This window comes from Anarrhichthys ocellatus, unplaced genomic scaffold (genome assembly GCF_004355925.1).
Source record: "Anarrhichthys ocellatus isolate YVR2014 unplaced genomic scaffold, GSC_Weel_1.0 scaffold10, whole genome shotgun sequence".
NCBI classification, from domain to species: Eukaryota; Metazoa; Chordata; class Actinopteri; order Perciformes; family Anarhichadidae; genus Anarrhichthys; species Anarrhichthys ocellatus.
In genome coordinates this window covers 3671869-3690263 of record NW_022280040.1, presented here as the reverse complement: position 1 = coordinate 3690263, position 18395 = coordinate 3671869, and the positions used below count along the sequence as shown (strand labels likewise).

At 45.1% G+C, this 18395-nt stretch overlaps 1 protein-coding gene across 6 annotated transcripts in view; it reads left to right on the top strand.

Moving 5' to 3' along the window:
- The window catches only part of sulf1 (sulfatase 1), a 54951-nt gene extending 36562 nt beyond the window's left edge, over positions 1–18389 (top strand). For 3 of the 6 annotated variants that reach the window (XM_031850470.1, XM_031850471.1, XM_031850473.1), the window contains 15 exons: positions 1773–1942; positions 4686–4836; positions 4951–5126; positions 5312–5440; positions 5996–6052; positions 8204–8330; positions 10230–10443; positions 10877–11123; positions 11232–11328; positions 11484–11578; positions 11726–11797; positions 12555–12727; positions 12847–12989; positions 13200–13323; positions 16463–18389. In XM_031850470.1, coding sequence (XP_031706330.1) covers positions 1773–1942; positions 4686–4836; positions 4951–5126; positions 5312–5440; positions 5996–6052; positions 8204–8330; positions 10230–10443; positions 10877–11123; positions 11232–11328; positions 11484–11578; positions 11726–11797; positions 12555–12727; positions 12847–12989; positions 13200–13323; positions 16463–17298 — 2811 coding nt within the window. In that variant the 3' untranslated portion in view covers positions 17299–18389. Of the gene's footprint in view, positions 1–1772; positions 1943–4685; positions 4837–4950; positions 5127–5311; positions 5441–5995; positions 6053–8203; positions 8331–10229; positions 10444–10876; positions 11124–11231; positions 11329–11483; positions 11579–11725; positions 11798–12554; positions 12728–12846; positions 12990–13199; positions 13324–14809; positions 14844–15728; positions 15771–16462 lie in introns of all 6 variants that reach the window. The other 3 variants (XM_031850474.1, XM_031850475.1, XM_031850472.1) reach the window with 3 other exon arrangements.
- The last annotated feature ends 6 nt before the right edge of the window (positions 18390–18395 follow it).

The following is an 18395-nucleotide window of genomic DNA, read 5'->3' as shown; positions in this document are numbered from 1 at the left end:
GGGTCAGAAGGTTGTGATATTCCAAACAGTCATTGTGATTAAATGAGGCACTTGCCCAGTGATTTCATTCAATGAGGTCCCATTTGATTTTAGGAGGATGAGCCCATTGAGGTTGAGGCCTTTGTCAAAGACCTGCATGAGATTTAGTTGAAGAATATGATCCATGCAATATGTTTCTTCAAATTGCATGACAGAAGACAACAGTCATTATGACACAAAGCAATGCAAATTCAAGCCAGCTGTGATATGTTGGTGTCAACGGTGCTTGAAAGCTTGTAAATAATAACTCTTCGTGAACAAGTCTCATGACTTCAAAGCCTCAACTCCCTACTGCATTGACGGTCAAACCATCTTGGCTGTTATACAACCTAAAATGTCAGAGTATCAATTTTAATGGGTGAATGTCGTTGGGGAAATTAAACCATGTGTGAATGGGTTTGTATTATGTGACACTTGGTACTAATCATCTCCAAAAGGTTCTGGGAAAAGTGATACTCTTCACCTTCCTGACCACTTTGGAGCTGTTGGCCGGTCATTGCCCATGACACGTTTGCTTCCTTCTGACCTGCCAGAGCCTTTAGCAGCGGTGGCTCAGATTATGGGGAGCTGGCAACACATAGAAAACAAGGATGGCGATGCTTCACCATATGCACGCAATCACAAACCTCCATGGGCATGTGCAGCCACCAGGCCATTGAAGCTGGCCCGGCTATAAAGCCTATTAATAGAGACAGGATGAATCAGCCAAACCCACTTCTGACATTTCAGGAAAATCACGCTTTCATTCCGAACCCGGCACTCCCTTCCGCATGTGTTATGCCAGACAAGAACTGTGGCAAGCCAAAACTGCAGGTAGAATGGTTAATCTGTTGGAAACTTGGCAAATGATATTGTGATTTTTGTTCAGGGTGTGACCTCCTGTACATTAAAAAAACAGACTCCAGCGTCTTTTATTCAGCCTGGAATAAAGGTTTTGAGATGTCCGGCCTGTGGGTGGTTTGATGTGACAATATCACAAGTCTAAGCTCTTTATAGTAAGCTACAGTTTAAGTCACTCATTTGTCCACCCTGCCAAATAGATCTGAAAAACGGAGCATTCGGGGACTTTGTGTCCTTCCCATCTCCTGGGTACAAGTCGCTTCTCACTCAAGCTCATTTCCCTGGTAGAGTTTGAGGCTTATAACTGTCGAGGCTATTGTGTCTTATTTGTGTAGTTCCATTATCTCCCAGAGTGAATCCGTGACAAGAAGCAAGAAAACACATGTTGAGTAAAAGGGAGTCAAACGAAGCTGAATAGGAGAGGAGGAAGTTGAAGGAGAAAGGGAATGGATTGCCCAGAGAGGATTAGAGGATGGGAGCTGTCATAACAACATACCATTTGAGAGCACCAGGCTCCTCTCACCATCAAGTGGTGTCACATTCAATAGTGCGGAGATTCACTGAGGCAACAGCCCATATACTGTATACACATGCATAGACTCAAGCACACACTCACACAGGCAAGCTGCCAGCTGTTGACTCGACAAATTGGTAGTGTATTCAATGGCCCCAGTTCATATGCTCAGTGGCCCTTGTCCATTTATTTGAAAATGACTGGATGAGGGAAAGCAGCATGTCGTGGTGATTGGACTGCGAACGAGTTTTATCAAAGCCCATGTTGTTTTGCATTCCCCCCCCCCCCCCCCATTCCACCTTCTCTGTAGCCTTCTTCTCTAGATGTGATTTTTAGCCCTGCAGCGCCTAATAAATCCTGTTTATTCTCTCTTTTCCAGGACTATTTCACAGATCTGATCACCAACGACAGCACTAACTTTTTCCGCATGTCTAAGCGCATGTACCCTCACCGCCCTGTGATGATGGTCATCAGTCACGCTGCTCCTCATGGCCCAGAGGACTCGGCTCCACAGTATGCCGAGCACTTCCCAAATGCTTCGCAGCACATGTAAGTTACATTCAGACTCACTTTATCACACGTGCACTCATCATGGTTCCTACATAGCTGCTGCTTTATGGATTTCTTTTTTTTTCTCGTTAACCTTCAATTTGAGTTTTCATGATTTGGTCTGTATAACATTACAGTATTCATGCGCCTCAATCACCAGTGATGACAGGTTTCTTAGAAGCTGCTTGGAGCGACGACTTGGCAAGCGTGAAATCAAAATGATTTATCATCCGAGAATAGCCGGGGCACATACCATGAAGAAGATCACGGATGGCTTTTTTTAATGGAGCACAGCGCGCATGCCAAGCCCACGTTGGCCTCCAACAACTCTCATTACTGAGTTGAGGCAGCGTTGCAGCACTGTGGGTCTTTCCATGGCAACATGCCCTGCCATCTCTTGGTGGGCCCTCCAAAAAGGCTCCCAGGATGTCCTACTCCACTGGGTGGGGGGGAGGTTGTTGTTGTAGAGAAGTAGATATAAGTTTCAAGACTGCCATTTCTGCTCAATATTCCTTTTTTTCTGTTTACCAGCACTTTCAGTGTTCCCCACTTCCTCCCTCTCACTTTCAAACCCACTTAACATTCTCCTCTGTCTGTTTGCTCTACCTCTCAGTCGCTCTATCTGTTATATCTCTGTGTCTGTCCGTCTCTCTGTCTCTGTCTCTGTCTTCTGTCGTTTTCTCATCCCTTGCCGCTCTCCCCCCAGCCCTCCCTCTCCTCCTGTGAAATTCGCAAAGCACTTCCTGATCCTGTCCATATCAATCAGTACTTTCTCCCCGCGGGCTCTTGGGATGAGAGGAATGCATTGTGTGCTTGGAAGAACACCCTTTGTGACATTAATAATTTATTTTTAGCTCAAGCCTCTGGGTGAAGGGGGTGGACCTGGGGCCCGGAGGTGACTAAAGGGGTTGCCCCAGTGATTGTGCGCCTGAATATGTGGTGAGGTTACTGTGGCAGCAAACAGTCGGTATGTTTTGGTGTTTGTTGACTACATACTTGCATAACAGATATGGAAAAACTTTTTACTGGCAGAAGTTGTGGAGCAAAGTTCTTTGATATATATGATTATGTTTTGAAGTTGTTTGAGTTTGAATTGGTTCAATGGGCTTTGGTAATTCTCTACAAAAGCCATTAAGTCCTTGGTAAGGTCAACCACCAATGGAAATGTGTCTGGTCTGCCACTTTCTGTCTTTGCAGCAGATGTCGTATACCTCTAACCCTTAATCCATAGAGTTGGGAAGAGACTGCGTGGCAGTAAAGAAGGAGCTGCTTCATAAATCAAATGAGCGTCTGTACTTTTGACAGCAACAATAGCAGGGGAGGGTTTGATGTTAATGTCATTAACATTCCTCACTGAAGGTGTTTTTTTACCCCGTCTCTTAGATATCAGCCAAGCTCCTGACTTATTTTAAACACTATAGATGTAATGCGGTCCCTCAATGGCATGCCTTCTTTATAGCAGGGAACGTATTGAAGTTATTCTGGTTGTAGCTAGTTGTTTACGGGAATGTCACTAATCCTCATGCGGGATGTGTCTGTTGGGTTCTGTAAGGTCAGGAGGCATTCTGGGGTGAACAGCGGGCCCTTGGGCTGCTGTAATCCAGGGCTAATACAACAAAACACCGACGTACGTATAGGTGACAGGTGGCAGGTGTGACCTCCCCTATGGACTGGCTTCGTTCCATTGACCTCTGCATTCCTGGTTCCCTTGTGCCCAGGGCCCCATACCTTGGTGGCCCATTGCCCAGAGACAGGGCCCTTTGTGGGGCTTATTAGACCGCCTGGCTAGGTGGGTGAAGAGTTCACCCTTCCCACAAAGCAGGCCTGAGGAGACGAGGGCAGAAGGCAGCTCACTCAATCAGAGCAAAGCAGCTCCCAGCAGGTCTTCATTAAGTATCTCAGTCTTGATACTTGTCCAGCTGCTTATTCAGTGGTAGAACCTGTTCGTTTGTAGTTTAATTTTGGAGTGAATTTCGACAGTAATTAATTGTTGTCACATTATATGCCAACACTACTGACGACAAATATGACTATGAATTCTGGGGATAACTATTATGCTTGCAGTATGTTATTCATATACTATTTTGCTTTGAACTGCAGAAACCTTGCAGGCAGAAAGTCAACTTCATACATTGGTCTACCATTTATCTCTCCTTTACTCTACAGCTAAGACAGGTGAACAGCTTCTCTCAGTTCTAACTCTCCACAAACACTGCCTCTCCCTCCCTCTTGCTCTTTATCCACGCTTGTTATTCCCCATTTCAAATGACCATGTCTTATTGAGTTTTTGGTCCAGAAGTTGTTGCAAACTTGACTTTGGGGCCTATTATTTTCTCAAGCAAGTGCCAACCCTCAAATGACTTGTCTGTGCCAAGAGCGCAGTGGAGCGGGGAGACTCTCGTCTCTGTGTGAGGGGAGAGATGGTCGGAGAGAGGTGTGGAAAAACAGCTAAGGCGCTGGCTGCTCAGCATTAAGACATTTCCTTCAACAAACAGAGGCGCTATTGATGCGTGTCAAACACACTGGACAATTGCGGCACCTGCTACCGAGCAGTAGTTTGTGAAAAGTACCAGACAGGTGTTTCTTGGCATCTTAAATGGAGTCCTCATCGATGTTGCGTGCTCTGATAACTCACCATGACTATTTTCTTACTTCTATGAGACTTCATCGGGTACACAGTGTACATGCATGTTCTCAATCCCAAATGCCTCACATCTCCCTCCTTTGTGTGTCCTCCTACTAGCACCCCCAGCTACAACTATGCCCCAAATATGGACAAACACTGGATCATGCAGTACACAGGCCCCATGAGACCCATCCACATGGAGTTCACCAACTTCCTTCATCGGAAGAGGCTGCAGACACTCATGTCTGTCGATGACTCAGTGCAGAAGGTAAGTGTAGTTATTGATGGACTTTTTATTTTTAGGATTTTCCTATTTCTGCCTCTGAGGCATTTTCTCTAAATGCCTGTGTATCTTCTTATCGTCATTCACTTTACTCCTTAGGTGTTTGACATGCTGGAGGAAACTGGAGAGCTGGACAACACTTACATCATCTATACAGCAGACCATGGCTACCACATTGGTCAGTTTGGATTAATCAAGGGCAAGTCGATGCCTTATGACTTTGACATCCGCGTGCCGTTCTTTCTGAGAGGACCCAACATAGAGTCGGGGGCCGTGTAAGTCCAACTAAAATCATTATCAGAGTTTCTTAGCTTGCAAATTACATTGTCTCAGAAATGAACTGTGCTGGGTGTATCTTTTTATTCCTCAGTGTTTGTTCGGGTTCCTTGGTTTTGTTATCTATCATCACTGTATCTATTTCAGAAGATTAACTAAACTTTATGTGCATGTACTTCTTCAGAAACCCTCATCTGGTGCTGAACATTGACCTAGCCCCCACCATTCTCCACATTGCTGGGCTGGACACCCCTCCAGACATGGATGGAAAGTCCATCCTTAAGCTGTTGGAACAGGAAAAGACTGGCAATAGGTCTGTATGGATCCATCATGCCATGCTGTAATAGATGTACAGTAATTGCATGGTGTGCATGACATGTGCAACAGTCCTATTCGTTTGCCATTATTGAGAAAATGCAAATTTCCATAGCAAAAATAATTGCTTTTGCTCCAGCTGAGCTCAAAGTGGGTTCGGGGGCAATTTGGTGGATTTTCCTTGGCTGCAGGACTTTGGCTCGGATTTACTGAGGTTATTGTTCTGAGTAGAATTTGTTTGCAAGTTGAATCATTTGTTTCCCAGCAAAACCGTACAAACAGTGTCCAATATGAATAAAGCATAAAAAAGGCACAAATATGCTATTAATATATCTGCACTGTTGAAGAAAAAATATAGACATAAACATTTCCAGGGCCACATAATCACGTTAATGTTCAAATAGCATTTAGACTGTTCCCTTGAACCCACAAGGTCTTGAGCTCACTATGATCAATCATAATATTGGCTTGCTGCATGCCTGACATACTGCAACTGATGGTGAGTGCAAAGGCCATATGAATTTTATAAACTTTGTGCGCTTTGTTTTCCCAGATTCAAACCCAACCGGAAACCCAAAGTCTGGAGGGACACATTCCTGGTGGAGCGAGGGTAAACTGGGGTTCTTTATTCCCTTTCCACACCACAGGCACATCCATGTCATTGCAGAGCATTGTGTGTCACACACAACCTGACCAAACATTTCAATGAACCCGAAATGTGCAAAAGGCTCAACGACGTTCCCTAGTCCAGCAACACAGCCATTTTCCCCCAGTTAGTTGTCTTCTGACAGACATTTCCTGACCACAGTCGGCTTGGAAGGCAGTGGCATTGGATGAGGTTGAAATATTCAAAGTTGTTTGGTAAAGCTATAAGCGGCTGGCAAATTATGACAGTTCACGCAAGAGGCACCGACACATGTGTAACCAGGTCATTTGAGTCTGTCTTTTAAAAGGGACCTTGCATGTTTTAAGCACATGACCGGGGGCCCTAAATCTGACTTAGCCTGCTGTTGGTGCACTGGCAGAGACGGACGGAAGATAGCTAGGCACACGCAAAATAAACAAAGACTAGCCAGGCTCAGGATGATGTTACCTGAGGAATGGCTGGAAGGCTCACACTCAATCCACTCACAGGACATGTCACCAGCTCCCCACGGTGAGGAATGCAGCAGCCACGCTATAGCCAATGCTCGACTGTTTTCTTTGTAGCGGACGCAATTGTTTAGAGCACACACTCTCTCGCAAACCCTGTCAGTTCTTTATTTAACCTCGCCTCTGCTGCCCGATATGTGCTGCAGAAACTTTTACCTCCAATCTGACAGCCCGCTTTTGTTCACTTAACATGTTAAGCTGTGGTAATGCCAAGGGTTCACTGACAGACACCTGACAGCTTGGAAAGAAAGAATCTCATCAAGACTTTGCATGATACAGGTGCCCAAGATGAAAAGGTTCCAATTAAATAAACGAGAGCGGAAAGACATGGGTAGGAAAACCAGTGGGAGAGAACAGTAACACTGGTTTTACTGGCGGCATGTGTAATGATACTGTATATTACGGCATGTCACGTTCTCCCATACAGCTGCTGTTTTTCCCCCACAATCATTTCCTCACAATTCCTTTTTTCCCCCCCAAAACCCTGTCATCTCCTTTCCACTAATTTGCTCATTTGCCAACATCTGCAGACACGCATCCAAGAGTACAAAAGAAGCACTCGTTAGCTGTGCCGCTGTGCATACAGATCAATCTCCTGCTGGCGCATGTTTTTGTGACAGAAGAACTAGTTGTTCTATGGACCGCTGTGTATGAAATGAAAAGAGTGTCACCTTTGACATGTGGGGGCTTTAGCTCTTTTAATCCATTCCTCCATTAATCCACACTGTTTATAAAGGCTGCCAGCTTGTGCGCCTTGTCTCTAAATACTGAGATTAGCCTCCACGGACCTTTCGCTCTGTTACTCAAGCACTGATGTAGCAGCACACACACACACACACGGAGTAGCTAATGTTTCTGGTACAGTTCTCTCACTGCTCGATGATTTAATATCCTCGCATGACCTTACAGTACCGTTCCTCCGAACCGGGGAATTGCAGACAGACAGCAAGGGCTGACTTTGTTGTTTGAGAATCTAATAATCTGCATAATGCAGCCTTCGGGGAGTGACATCGACAACAACTGTTAGCTCTTTAATCACCCTTGGCTGAAAGGGGTTGAGACTACAGCCAAGCCAGTGTGTGAACGTTGGCTGTTTTCCCCCTGGAACAGAGCGCTAGACAGGATTGTACAAGACAACGGCCCTAGTCTTGCAGGGCACAGGTTGTTCTGTGCGTCGATGTCGCCGTCATTCTGTCTGTGGGTCGCAGGGTATAGCCAGGCCATGTTGGCAGATAGTTGGGGGGGTTAGGGGAGGTTGGCATGGCCTCAGCAGAGACTCAGCCAGGCCTTGTGGTAGTAGCAGAGGAGAAAGGGGGGGGCAGTGCAGTTGAACGGTCGAACAGCTTGGCCTGGAGCTGAGCACTGGTGTGAGGCTGAGCTGCGCTACATGCCCAGACCCTCTGGCACACAAAGATGCTTCATAACGTGTCCATTCAGTGGCCGTGACCATGAGAAGCACACAGTGACAGAAAGTAACACAACAGGAAACAGTGACTTAAACCTTCAGCTCAGTTCAGTAATACTTTCATAATTTAATAGTATATTGACTCGCTGAATAAGTATGTCTGTTGATGCTGATGCAGTTGTGTTTACTTGGTGTGTTGTGCAGAAAGATCCTGAGGAAGAAGGAAGACTCAGTGACCACTCAGCACACCAACAGCCTGCCCAAGTACAAGAAGGTCAAAGAGACTTGCCAGCAGGCCGAATTCCAGACACCCTGCGAACAGCCTGGACAGGTAAAACAAACACACCCATGTGCAAATGAAATGAGCCCCTGATACCCACCAAGGAAAGTTCTTTTCTGTAACTGTAATGAGTACCACTCTTGCTGTGGCCTCCAAGTAGCCTGTTGAGCTCTTCCACAGAGCCAAAAAGTGAAATAGCCATTTAAAGTGCATCAGTTGGTTGATAATTGGATCCTTTTGCACAGTTTTGTTAATGTGTTGGTACTTTCCCCTTTCATCTGTGCCCATTAAACAGCCAAGTGGTACAGTATGTGGCCTTGGAGCACACAGACCAGAACAATACAAATTGTTACAAGTTTTAAGTTAAGCGTTAAATGACAGGCAGGGTTTCTGAGGGGCTGACTAATGCAGTCCAGATCCAGTTTATGGTCACATAAATGTGTGCATGAAGCAATCGGTTATTAAAGACAGCGATGGAGCAATTCCAGCGGAGCTCAGCAGTGTGTTGTGCGATTGCTTGTGAATACAGTTACATGTATGTGTGTCTGCACCTGTAATAGTGCACACAGCATTTGTCTTCTTGCAGAAGTAACCATTTACAGTGTACGTCATAATATGTTGCTGCATAGCATGCAGGATACGGTTTGGTCCTAAGTGGGCCGTCTGGCATGATTTAACATGACCTCCCAGTGAGCGGCCTGAAAGCCTGCGGTGTTTGTCTTACAAAATTACAGGGGAGATGTTACTCACAAACAGCCGGCAAGTGCTTAATCGCTCGTCTTCATTTTGTTCTTATCTCTTTTTTCCAGCTGGTGTTCTGCATTTTACAGTTTATCTCCCTGTTGCAGTTTAAAAAGTCAAACTGGAGCATTGGGGTCTTCAACAAGGACATTAAACCTCTTAAACCCCATTTAGGTTAGAATGAGAGAAGTTTTTTTTTTTTTTTTTTTTTTGAAGTCTTGGAAGTTGCTGCCTTTTGAATATAACAGCATGAACTCTTTTTTTTTTCGCAGAGCCTCTGTAGCATTTCCTTTAGAATTATTTAAGTTATAACGGTATAGGTTTGTTATGGGCACACCAAATTTACTCACGAGGGACGGAGACAAATCTCTGTTACTGTATAGTTTTGGGGGTGCATACTTTGGGTCTTCCACTATCTGCTCATGTTTCAGCTTGCACGGTCAACCATGTCTGGTCCTAACTAACCACTCCCCATCCTCCGCGTTTCTCATCCATCTTTGCTGTTCTCTCTCTCGCTCTTTGTCTAATGCTGATATAACAGCTCTGTTTAGCCCGCAAGCTATTCGTCACCATGAGAGCCTTCCAGAAGTAACCTGAGCTGCCTCATGGCCCTTTGTTTGGCCCTTCGTTCCCACACTCACCACCGATCATCAGCCCTGCGCTCTACAGATGTCTCATCCATTTATACAAGACCTCACCAGCGACACTACTCAGTCACAGCTTTCTTTTCCGAGTGGGAATACATGTTGGGGAGGACAGAAGATGTAGGCAAGTGCGTGGACATGTATTTATACAATTACGCTGGTGACGCACTTGGCACAGACGTACCCCGTGTGAGAGTGATAGGGGTTTCCTCTTTATTTTCTAGACACCAGACAGCCACAATTCATCTCACGCGGTCGTTTTGGTTTATCTTTCCTGTTGCTTTTGGATGCCATTCTTTCCCACAGTCTGTGATTTTCCTGATATATCTCACAGAAGTATGTGTTCCTCGAGGAGTTTCTGAGATTGAGACAGAGGCTTTTGTCTGAGATTGAGCTTTTCACTTATTATTGGCTCTGCGTGACAATCTGCTCATTGTCAAAGAAACATGGACATTTCCAAAAGGGATACAGCTCAAGGACACTTCAAATTTACACAAAGAAATGAAGTTAGCAGAGAGACTATTGTTTCTCCCTGTTTATTTCTGCTGTGGTTGTCGTTGTGCAGAAATGGCATTGTGTGGAGGAGATCACAGGGAAATGGAGGATACAGAAGTGCAAAGGCGGTTCCAAAGAAGGCTCCAGGAAGAGGGCCCGCAGCCTGAAGCCCCGCAGCAGTTATGACAACAGAGAAAGGGGCTGTGACTGTGGGGAAACGCTCCTCAACCCCTCCAGATCGGACCGCCGTTCCCACCGCCAGTTATCTGGCGCATCAGGCCATCGTGAGTATACGTGAATCTTTTTTTTTTTTTTTTTTTTTACTTATAACATTGTATGATGTCTGTCTATCGAAAGGAAATCTGCATCGGCTCAAGCCTTGACCTCCTACTACTAATTATTTACGCTCTTAAGGGGAGACATGTGTGCGGAAAAAGCAAACATCCTGCAACAAGTCCTGCAATTTGTTCTGTGGATGTTGCCTTGAGTGTGTGCGGGGTTGGGATTGTGGTTTTGAATGGTTTGATGACCTCTAGTGTTGCTTAGAAAAGGTGCAACTGATGTGTGAACACTGAGAAGCTTTTAAGATATAAGATGAGTTGAACATTGGGGGTTTGATACATCGGGAACACTGAAATAAGGAGTTAATGACTGAAATTGGTACATAAAAGCATTGCTTGACTCAAGTTTTTTTTTTTTTTTTTATCATTTTTGTAGGTTTTCGTCCTCGTTTTGTCCACACCCGGCAGACCAGGTCCCTGTCTGTGGAGTTCGAAGGTCAGATATATGACATCGATCTTCAAGCAGATGATCAGTCTGCAGTCCGCCGCCGTGTCATCTCAAAGCGCCACTACAACCCAGAAGACCCCGAGTTTCACTTGGGGTCAGATGACCGTTCAGAGGAAATGCTGGCGGATGATACCAATGCTGTGGGATACCCAAACTCTGTGAAAGTCACCCACAAGTAAGAAGGCAGCTTCCCTTCAGTATCTCAGCGATGACTTCACATGCAGATACACTGTATGTCTTTCAAAAGAGCAGCGTGTGACAGGTTCCTCTGCATCTGTTCCAGGTGTTATATCTTGATGAATGACAGTGTTCATTGTGAAAGAGAAATCTACCAGTCCTCTAGAGCCTGGAAAGACCACAAGAGCTATGTGGACCAGGAGGTGAGTGTACGAAGCTCAGAATCTCAGACTATACGCCTGACACACACACACACACACACACACACCTTCTCCAGGTTACTAATGTTGTCAGTGGTCAAGGATTTGTCTTAATAGTTGAATATAATTGATAGTATTTGTTGCATATTTAATTCCAGATTGAAGCACTTCAAGACAAAATCAAAAACCTCCGTGAAGTAAGAGGCCACCTGAAGAGGACGCGGCCAGATGAGTGCGACTGTGGGAAGAAGAGGTTCGTCATTTACATTTTTACCTCAAAAATACGTTTCTCTCTTTCATGTTATTTCCAAACAGAATGCAAGTTATCGTGACTTGTTTGAGGCCTGATGCAAACCCCTGTTGGAGTCCTTAGTCTCTGTTTCTGTTTATAAAAAAACAGCTATTTTAGCAAAGGAGACAGAAACAAGGCAGAGAGATTGAAGAGCAGGAATGGTCAACTCCATCCGTTTAAGTGAGTTTCCCCTTTAATTATGGGTTTGCCGCATTTAGATTCACCCCTTTCCTTGTTAATGAATACTGACCATGATTTGCATCCGATCAAGTGTGAAAAGTTTGTATGTTATGATGCCTAACTGTACATTCTTGCTGAATGTCTGCATGGTCACTGCATGTCAGCTAAACCTTAAAGCTCACATTCATTGAGATGACTTTGTAGATCACCAGCCCAGCATGTGTGTGTTTTAGATGTGTACTGTTGATGTTTGTCTAGAAATGTTCTTTGTTTGGTCACTGAATGGAGTTTAAATGACAATGCAGATGCATGGCCAGGGAGTGAGTGAGTGAGTGTGTGTGTGTGTGTGGGTCTGGAAGTGATTTGAGTGTATGGAAATACAGTGACTCAGAATGACTCAACAGAGGGGGGGGAAATCAGTCAATCCCTCAAACACGGTGATCAACTTGCACCAGGAAACATTGGAAACAGATTCTGCCGATACAAAGCAGCTGTTTTCTCGCTGTGCCTGTTCTGTGTTCAGGCCGGGAGGAAGAGGGGACAGTGGCTAGAATGTCATGCCAGAGAAAATTGGACCTAGTAAGAGCTTAAACATGAAAGTAAACAGGCTGTCATCTTCTGGCATCGGCGAGGCCTTCTGGAAGTCCCCTCCGGAATCCTCCACCACTGCGGTTACTGGCATTAGAGAGGGGCAGGGGGCTGATGTCATGTTTTGCCTCAACGCTGTTTTGTAATTCTCTCACGTTTCTACTCGCAGGGAGCCAGCGCACGAACTAGACGGGAAGGCCCAGTTGTACAACGAGATCCGCAGAAGAAAGAAGGAAAGGAAGGAAAAGAAACGGCAGAGGAAAGGAGATGACTGCAGCCTGCCCGGCCTCACTTGCTTCACACATAACAATGACCACTGGCAGACTGCTCCTTTCTGGACGTGTATGTACATCGACTTCAAGCTCCTTTGACAATGAATTATTTCTAATGCCTGTTAAGATATTTGTTAGTAGTTGAGGTGGAATTGAGTGCAATTACAATGAATCTTGATTCCTGTCTAGTGGGGGGATTCTGCGCGTGCACCAGCTCCAACAACAACACCTACTGGTGCTTGAGAACCATCAACGAGACCCACAACACGCTGTTCTGCGAGTTCTCCACTGGCTTCCTGGAGTACTTTGATCTTAACAGTGACCCCTACCAGGTGGGTGAACAGCTACTTCCAGGCATGCAGCTATGAAGCCTTTCCAGTGGCACCTGCGTTCAAAAAACTGTAATCTCAGAAGTTTAGAAACATGCAATTTACATCCGGCCCTTTGTTGGAGATGGCTAAAAATGCAAATGTAACACCATGACACTAAAACAACATTCTTTGTGTGATTGTTAAACTTCTGTGTGTGTTGTGCCTGTGCAGCTGACCAACGCGGTGTACACGGTGGATCGGGACGTGCTGAACTCTCTCCATGCCCAGCTGATGGAGATGAGGAGCTGTCGGGGTTACAAGCAGTGTAACCCTCGCCCAAAAGGCCAGGACACAGGTGAAGATGCTGACTTTCTGCACGTGTATTGATCCCTAGTTAGCTGTCCAAAAAAATGTGTGGACATGTTATGCCAACAATGACTGAAACAGATTTCACACACAGAATAATTGAATCAGTTAAAGTCTCGACCAGATTATTAAATTCAAATGAGTTAAATGAACACTTGAATTAGCGATATGAATGTATGGAAGTCTAGTCTTCTGCTGTGTTTCCAGTCTGTTTCAGTCTGTGGTGTGTGTATTTGCATATATCTGCATGCTGCATGTGTTGATGACCCTCCTCACTGATGTATGCTGAGATTCCAGGAGGAGGTCAAGGAATCTTCAGTGTGTCTTTTGTGTTCAAAGTTCTCTTCATAAGGACACACACTAAGACCTCTCTTTCTCAGCCCAGGACCTTCAACTTTTCCCCCACTTACTGTACAAATACTGAGTTTTGAATGAGAGTATTTTTCAATAAACTTGGGCCATGTCACAGTTGAACGCCCTGGCCATCCTCCCCGTTGTGACTCACTGAGTGTTAGAGATATTATTTGGAGGGCGCTGTCATCAAGGCAGTTGAGGCTGTCATTTCATTTTGGGCCCGTTCATGCATCACTGCCATAATCAGCCACAATGTAGTTTCTTTTTTTTTTTTTTTTTTTTTTTTTTTGTTTTTCCTTACGACCACCAAACGACCCAAGCGTCCTTACTGAGCAAACATCCCAGCAAACGGAGGTGGTTAATAAGTAATGCAGTGATGACGGAAGCCTGTATTGCAGAGCCGTAAGCGTTCGTGTGTGGCATGAACTGGCTGCGTTGTTTATGTCCTGAGGATAAAAACTCAATGTCTGTAATTACCAGCTGGAGAGTGGGGAGCACTGGAGCGGCCAAGCTGCTCCGAGAAAACTGATTGTGTTTCAGCGCTGGCACGGTGGACTTGTCAAAGCCGTGCCAGCGAACGTCGCATAGCAGCCTAAAATCTCTTACTTTTACTGGCTGCCCTTGCTCGGCTGTGATGCCAGCTCCCTGAACCAATGAAATTGCTTGTTGTGGCTCCACCAAAAGTGATGTTTTTGTTGGAAGAATAGGATTATTAAACTATTACTATCTGGTGAAATGGATCTCACGTTTACTTGCATCTATTTGCGGAGTGACTTAACCATCGTGACCACCTGACTGGATAACCTTGTGTGTTTTGCTTTGAAGGGGAAACCCCCGTTGAACTCTACACCTCACAAAACACTGAACAATCATCATCTCCATCCAGCCCAATCGTATGACCTTTCAAACTTTTCCTCCCAGTTTTTCCTTCTATTCAAATCCAAAATCTCTTTCCTCGTCATTCCTCCCTCCTGATTCTGATCGTCGGATAATTGCATTTCTCCGTAGGGAGTCGCAGCTGTGCATGAAGACCTCTTCAGTGTGAATGACCTATTTATTTCCCTCCCGTATCTCCCTGATTCAGAGCATTAACAATCGATTGCTTTTATTTTTCCGATCAGGAGGTAAAGATGGAGGAAGCTATGAGCCACACAGGTATCCACCAATTTTTGTTTCTCTTCAGTGGCTTCTTCTTTAACACCTGCATGGGCCGAATTGCCTCATTCCCACTAATCCATCCATCCACGGAGCTGCTGCCGCTTAATCTGTGGCTGCATGCAGGGGACACGCTAACAAATCATAGCAGATGATTTTTTTTATTTCTTATCCTCATTAAAGCACATTCATTTGTTGTCACCTCTGTGCAAACAATCTTCCTTGGCTGTTATCTGCTGGGTAAAATCAGTCTGAACATATTACAGATACTCTCTGCTGCATATTTTCTCAGCTTTGCTTGAGAGTGCAACATTTAAAGCAGTTACTCCCCCCCCCCCCCCAAAAAAAAAGCTCAAAATGACGCATTTTTAGCTACTCTTATGATAGCATGGCTAAATAGAAATTGAGAGGTGCTGAATATGTGCCTCTACTTGAGACCCAAGCATCAAGTGCACCTGAATGACGATGCATGATACTGTATCATCCCACCTCATGCATCACATTCTACATGAAAGCTTAAAGGAGTAGTGAGACATTTTGGCCAAAAAGCTTATTTGCTTACTTGCAGAGAGTCAGAAGATCAACACTACTCTCGTATCTGTACGCTAAATATGGAGCTTTAGTCCACAGCTGGTTAGCTTAGCAGATTATCAAACCAAATCAAAATTTACTTTTTCCCCAAAATGTCAGACTGTTCCTTTTAATATCACCCTCCATGTCATTTCAGTCACAAATAAACTGTCATCCCATTAGTGTTGCAGTGTAGCATGCCATTCAGATGCCTCTCATATTCACTCATCATCAGCTCGTGGTAGAGTGGACACTTGAGTTGCTGTGACCTCTCTGTCCTCCCACTGATCTCTGTTTGTGATACCTGCTTACCAGGCAACAGCAGCATCCAAAGAGGAGACCAAGCCTCCCCTTCCTGTGAGTCCCTGAGCCTCTATGTCCAACCATCTTCATCCTCCCGCTGCAGTAGCTACAATGAGTCTGATCGCACAAGGAAAGCCAACCTAAAGTGGCACTGATGCTTCTTTTCCTCAGCTTTTACTTGCAGACATCAAACTGACTCTTTTTTTTCCCTGCAATTTTCTTTTATTTGTGTCTTTTTCTGATATTCTTTTGAATGCCATTATGATTTTGTGTGGGCTTACACCATTCGGCAGCAAGCTCCTTTTCTCCTTGTTTCCTGAGCATCTTCTTTTGTTGATCACCTTTTCTGAGTCCTCTGCTGTTAAATTATTTTATTCCAGGTTGCCTGACTTTGCATTTCAATCCAGTGCAGACCTTTCATTAACTACGCCATTCCATTTTCTTCTTTCATGTGCAGATCATTATGTTAGTCTATTGTTATGTATCATTTAATATTTTTCATTTCAGTCTGTCTCTCTTATGTGAATTTCTAAGGCCGCATGTGTTTGCACTACTCGTGGCTTGAGCTTAGTGTGTGTGTGTGTGTGTGTGTGTGTGTGTGTGTCTGTTGCTTGGGGCCTCGACCCCCTATGCAACTGGCTGCTGTAGAGGGAGCCGGAGGCTGGGCATTACTGCATGGTGTCTGACTCCTTCTTCTTCTTTCTGCAGCAGATTCTCACCGTCTTCTGTTTCTTTCTGTTTGGCAGCACACAGCCAATATGGGACGGACGACAGGGTTAAGCTGCCCAACTTGACAGACGAGGAGGTGAACTGGCAGGGACTGGAGGATCTGTATAGCATGAACGAAAGCCTTTATGAATGTAGGCCTGACTACAGCCCCGGCCCAGACAACTGGGTCAACTTCCAGAAGGATATAGATAATATGTTTGCACTGCGACACGTTTTTAACAAATTCAACCGAACCCATGACGACTCCACCCTGCCAGAGCTGGGCTCCGGGGCCGGGGATGGAGGCTTTGAAGAGGGCAGCGGGGAGCAGTTGGCCTCAGCCGGCGACGTCTGGCCGTTCCCGGCCACAGAGGCTCGCCACACCACCCCCGCCCCCAGCAAAACGCCGTCACCACCACCCACACCCAGGCAACTGGAACCTGTTGTCAACGACCTTCCCGAGAGGCCTGCGATGTCATCACCGTCGGGTCCAAGAAGAGACGGGGTTATCTTCCAGAGCGACATGTGGGCACCGCAGCTGGAGGAGCTAGAAGGGGAGATGTTTAGCGGGAACGGAGTGACTGAGCTGGAGACTCGACACGACAACCTGCTGAGTACTCACAACAGCCTGCAGGCCCAGCTGGAGCCCGGCCTGGGCCTCGGAGAAGAGGACATTTTCCAGGCCCAGGGCTACCTCCCTTTCTCCCCGCAGACGTTGAGGCCCAAGGTGCAGGCCAGCACCACCCGGAGCCCCCCCACCACACAGACTAGTGTCGGGTTGGTAGTGCAGGTGCTGCCTCAGTCCACGCTGCCCCTCACCTTGGACTACGAGGGCAGCGGTTCTCTGCCTCAACCCTCCAATCAGACCCTCTGAGGCTGACGCATGCGCTGATTCAGCATACAGACAGTTATTGGGAGATGAGCTTGCCGAGAGCAACGGCAAGTGATGCCACCTCAGTCAGTCCGAGTTGTATGAGTATTAAAGTTATTGTTTATTTTTTTACAGGTGCCTACTAGTAAACAGTGTTATGTTTTTGTTTTTTCAAATATATATAATTAGAAAAAAGAAAAAGCCTTAATGCAGCTAAACGTAAGTGTCGGGATTAAAAGTGATTAATTCCGCATGGATAACACCATTGATGTTTTTAATGTTTTTATGAAAAACAAGTGCGAGTGGTGAAACCATTTCAACATCAGTCGGCTTTAGAGTCTATGCATCATAAACCTGCCCAGTCACCGGACGCTTCATCAGTACAGTACTCACTCTATATTCATAAAAAGGTTCAATGTACATTTCAACTCTTCCACGTGATGACCCTGTTTGCGGATATGAAGTCTGTGTCCATGTGTAAAATTAGATTTTATGAAAAGATTATTTCCTACCAACTAGTTTTTTTTTTTTTTTAAACTAAGACGAGAACTGGATTGTCACTTGAGAAAAAGTTCCAGAATCAACATGTTTCACAAATGACTTAAAAAAAAAAAAGTATTTTTAATATTGCCGAATGACAACATTCTTTGCATTTGTTTCACCTGTCGTAGAGCATTAATAGTATCAGAAGGTTTAGACAATAGGACAGTTAACAGTAAGTAAAGTACTGACAGCTCGAGCTTATTTAACTGATTAGTTGCACCAGTTCCGAGTTACGTTTGTCACAGAATCTTATTTTCAGTAAAGTTATTACAAATCACAAGCAAATGCTGACGCAATCACCAAGGGTTAGAACATGTTTGGTGACATCTCCATTAAAAACAATGTCTCATGTGCTGTATGATGTGGATCTTCTGATAATCCGACAGTAAAGCGCTGCACATGGCCAATTCATTTTGAATGTAACTGCGTAGTCTCTAAGAACCGGTTATAGGACAGCACACTGTGTTCTATGACGGTAAAATACTCTGCAGATGTTGCATAAAGTAGTCCCATGTTTAACCTGTAGTTCATCTGTACCTTCTGGGTAGAATACGGTT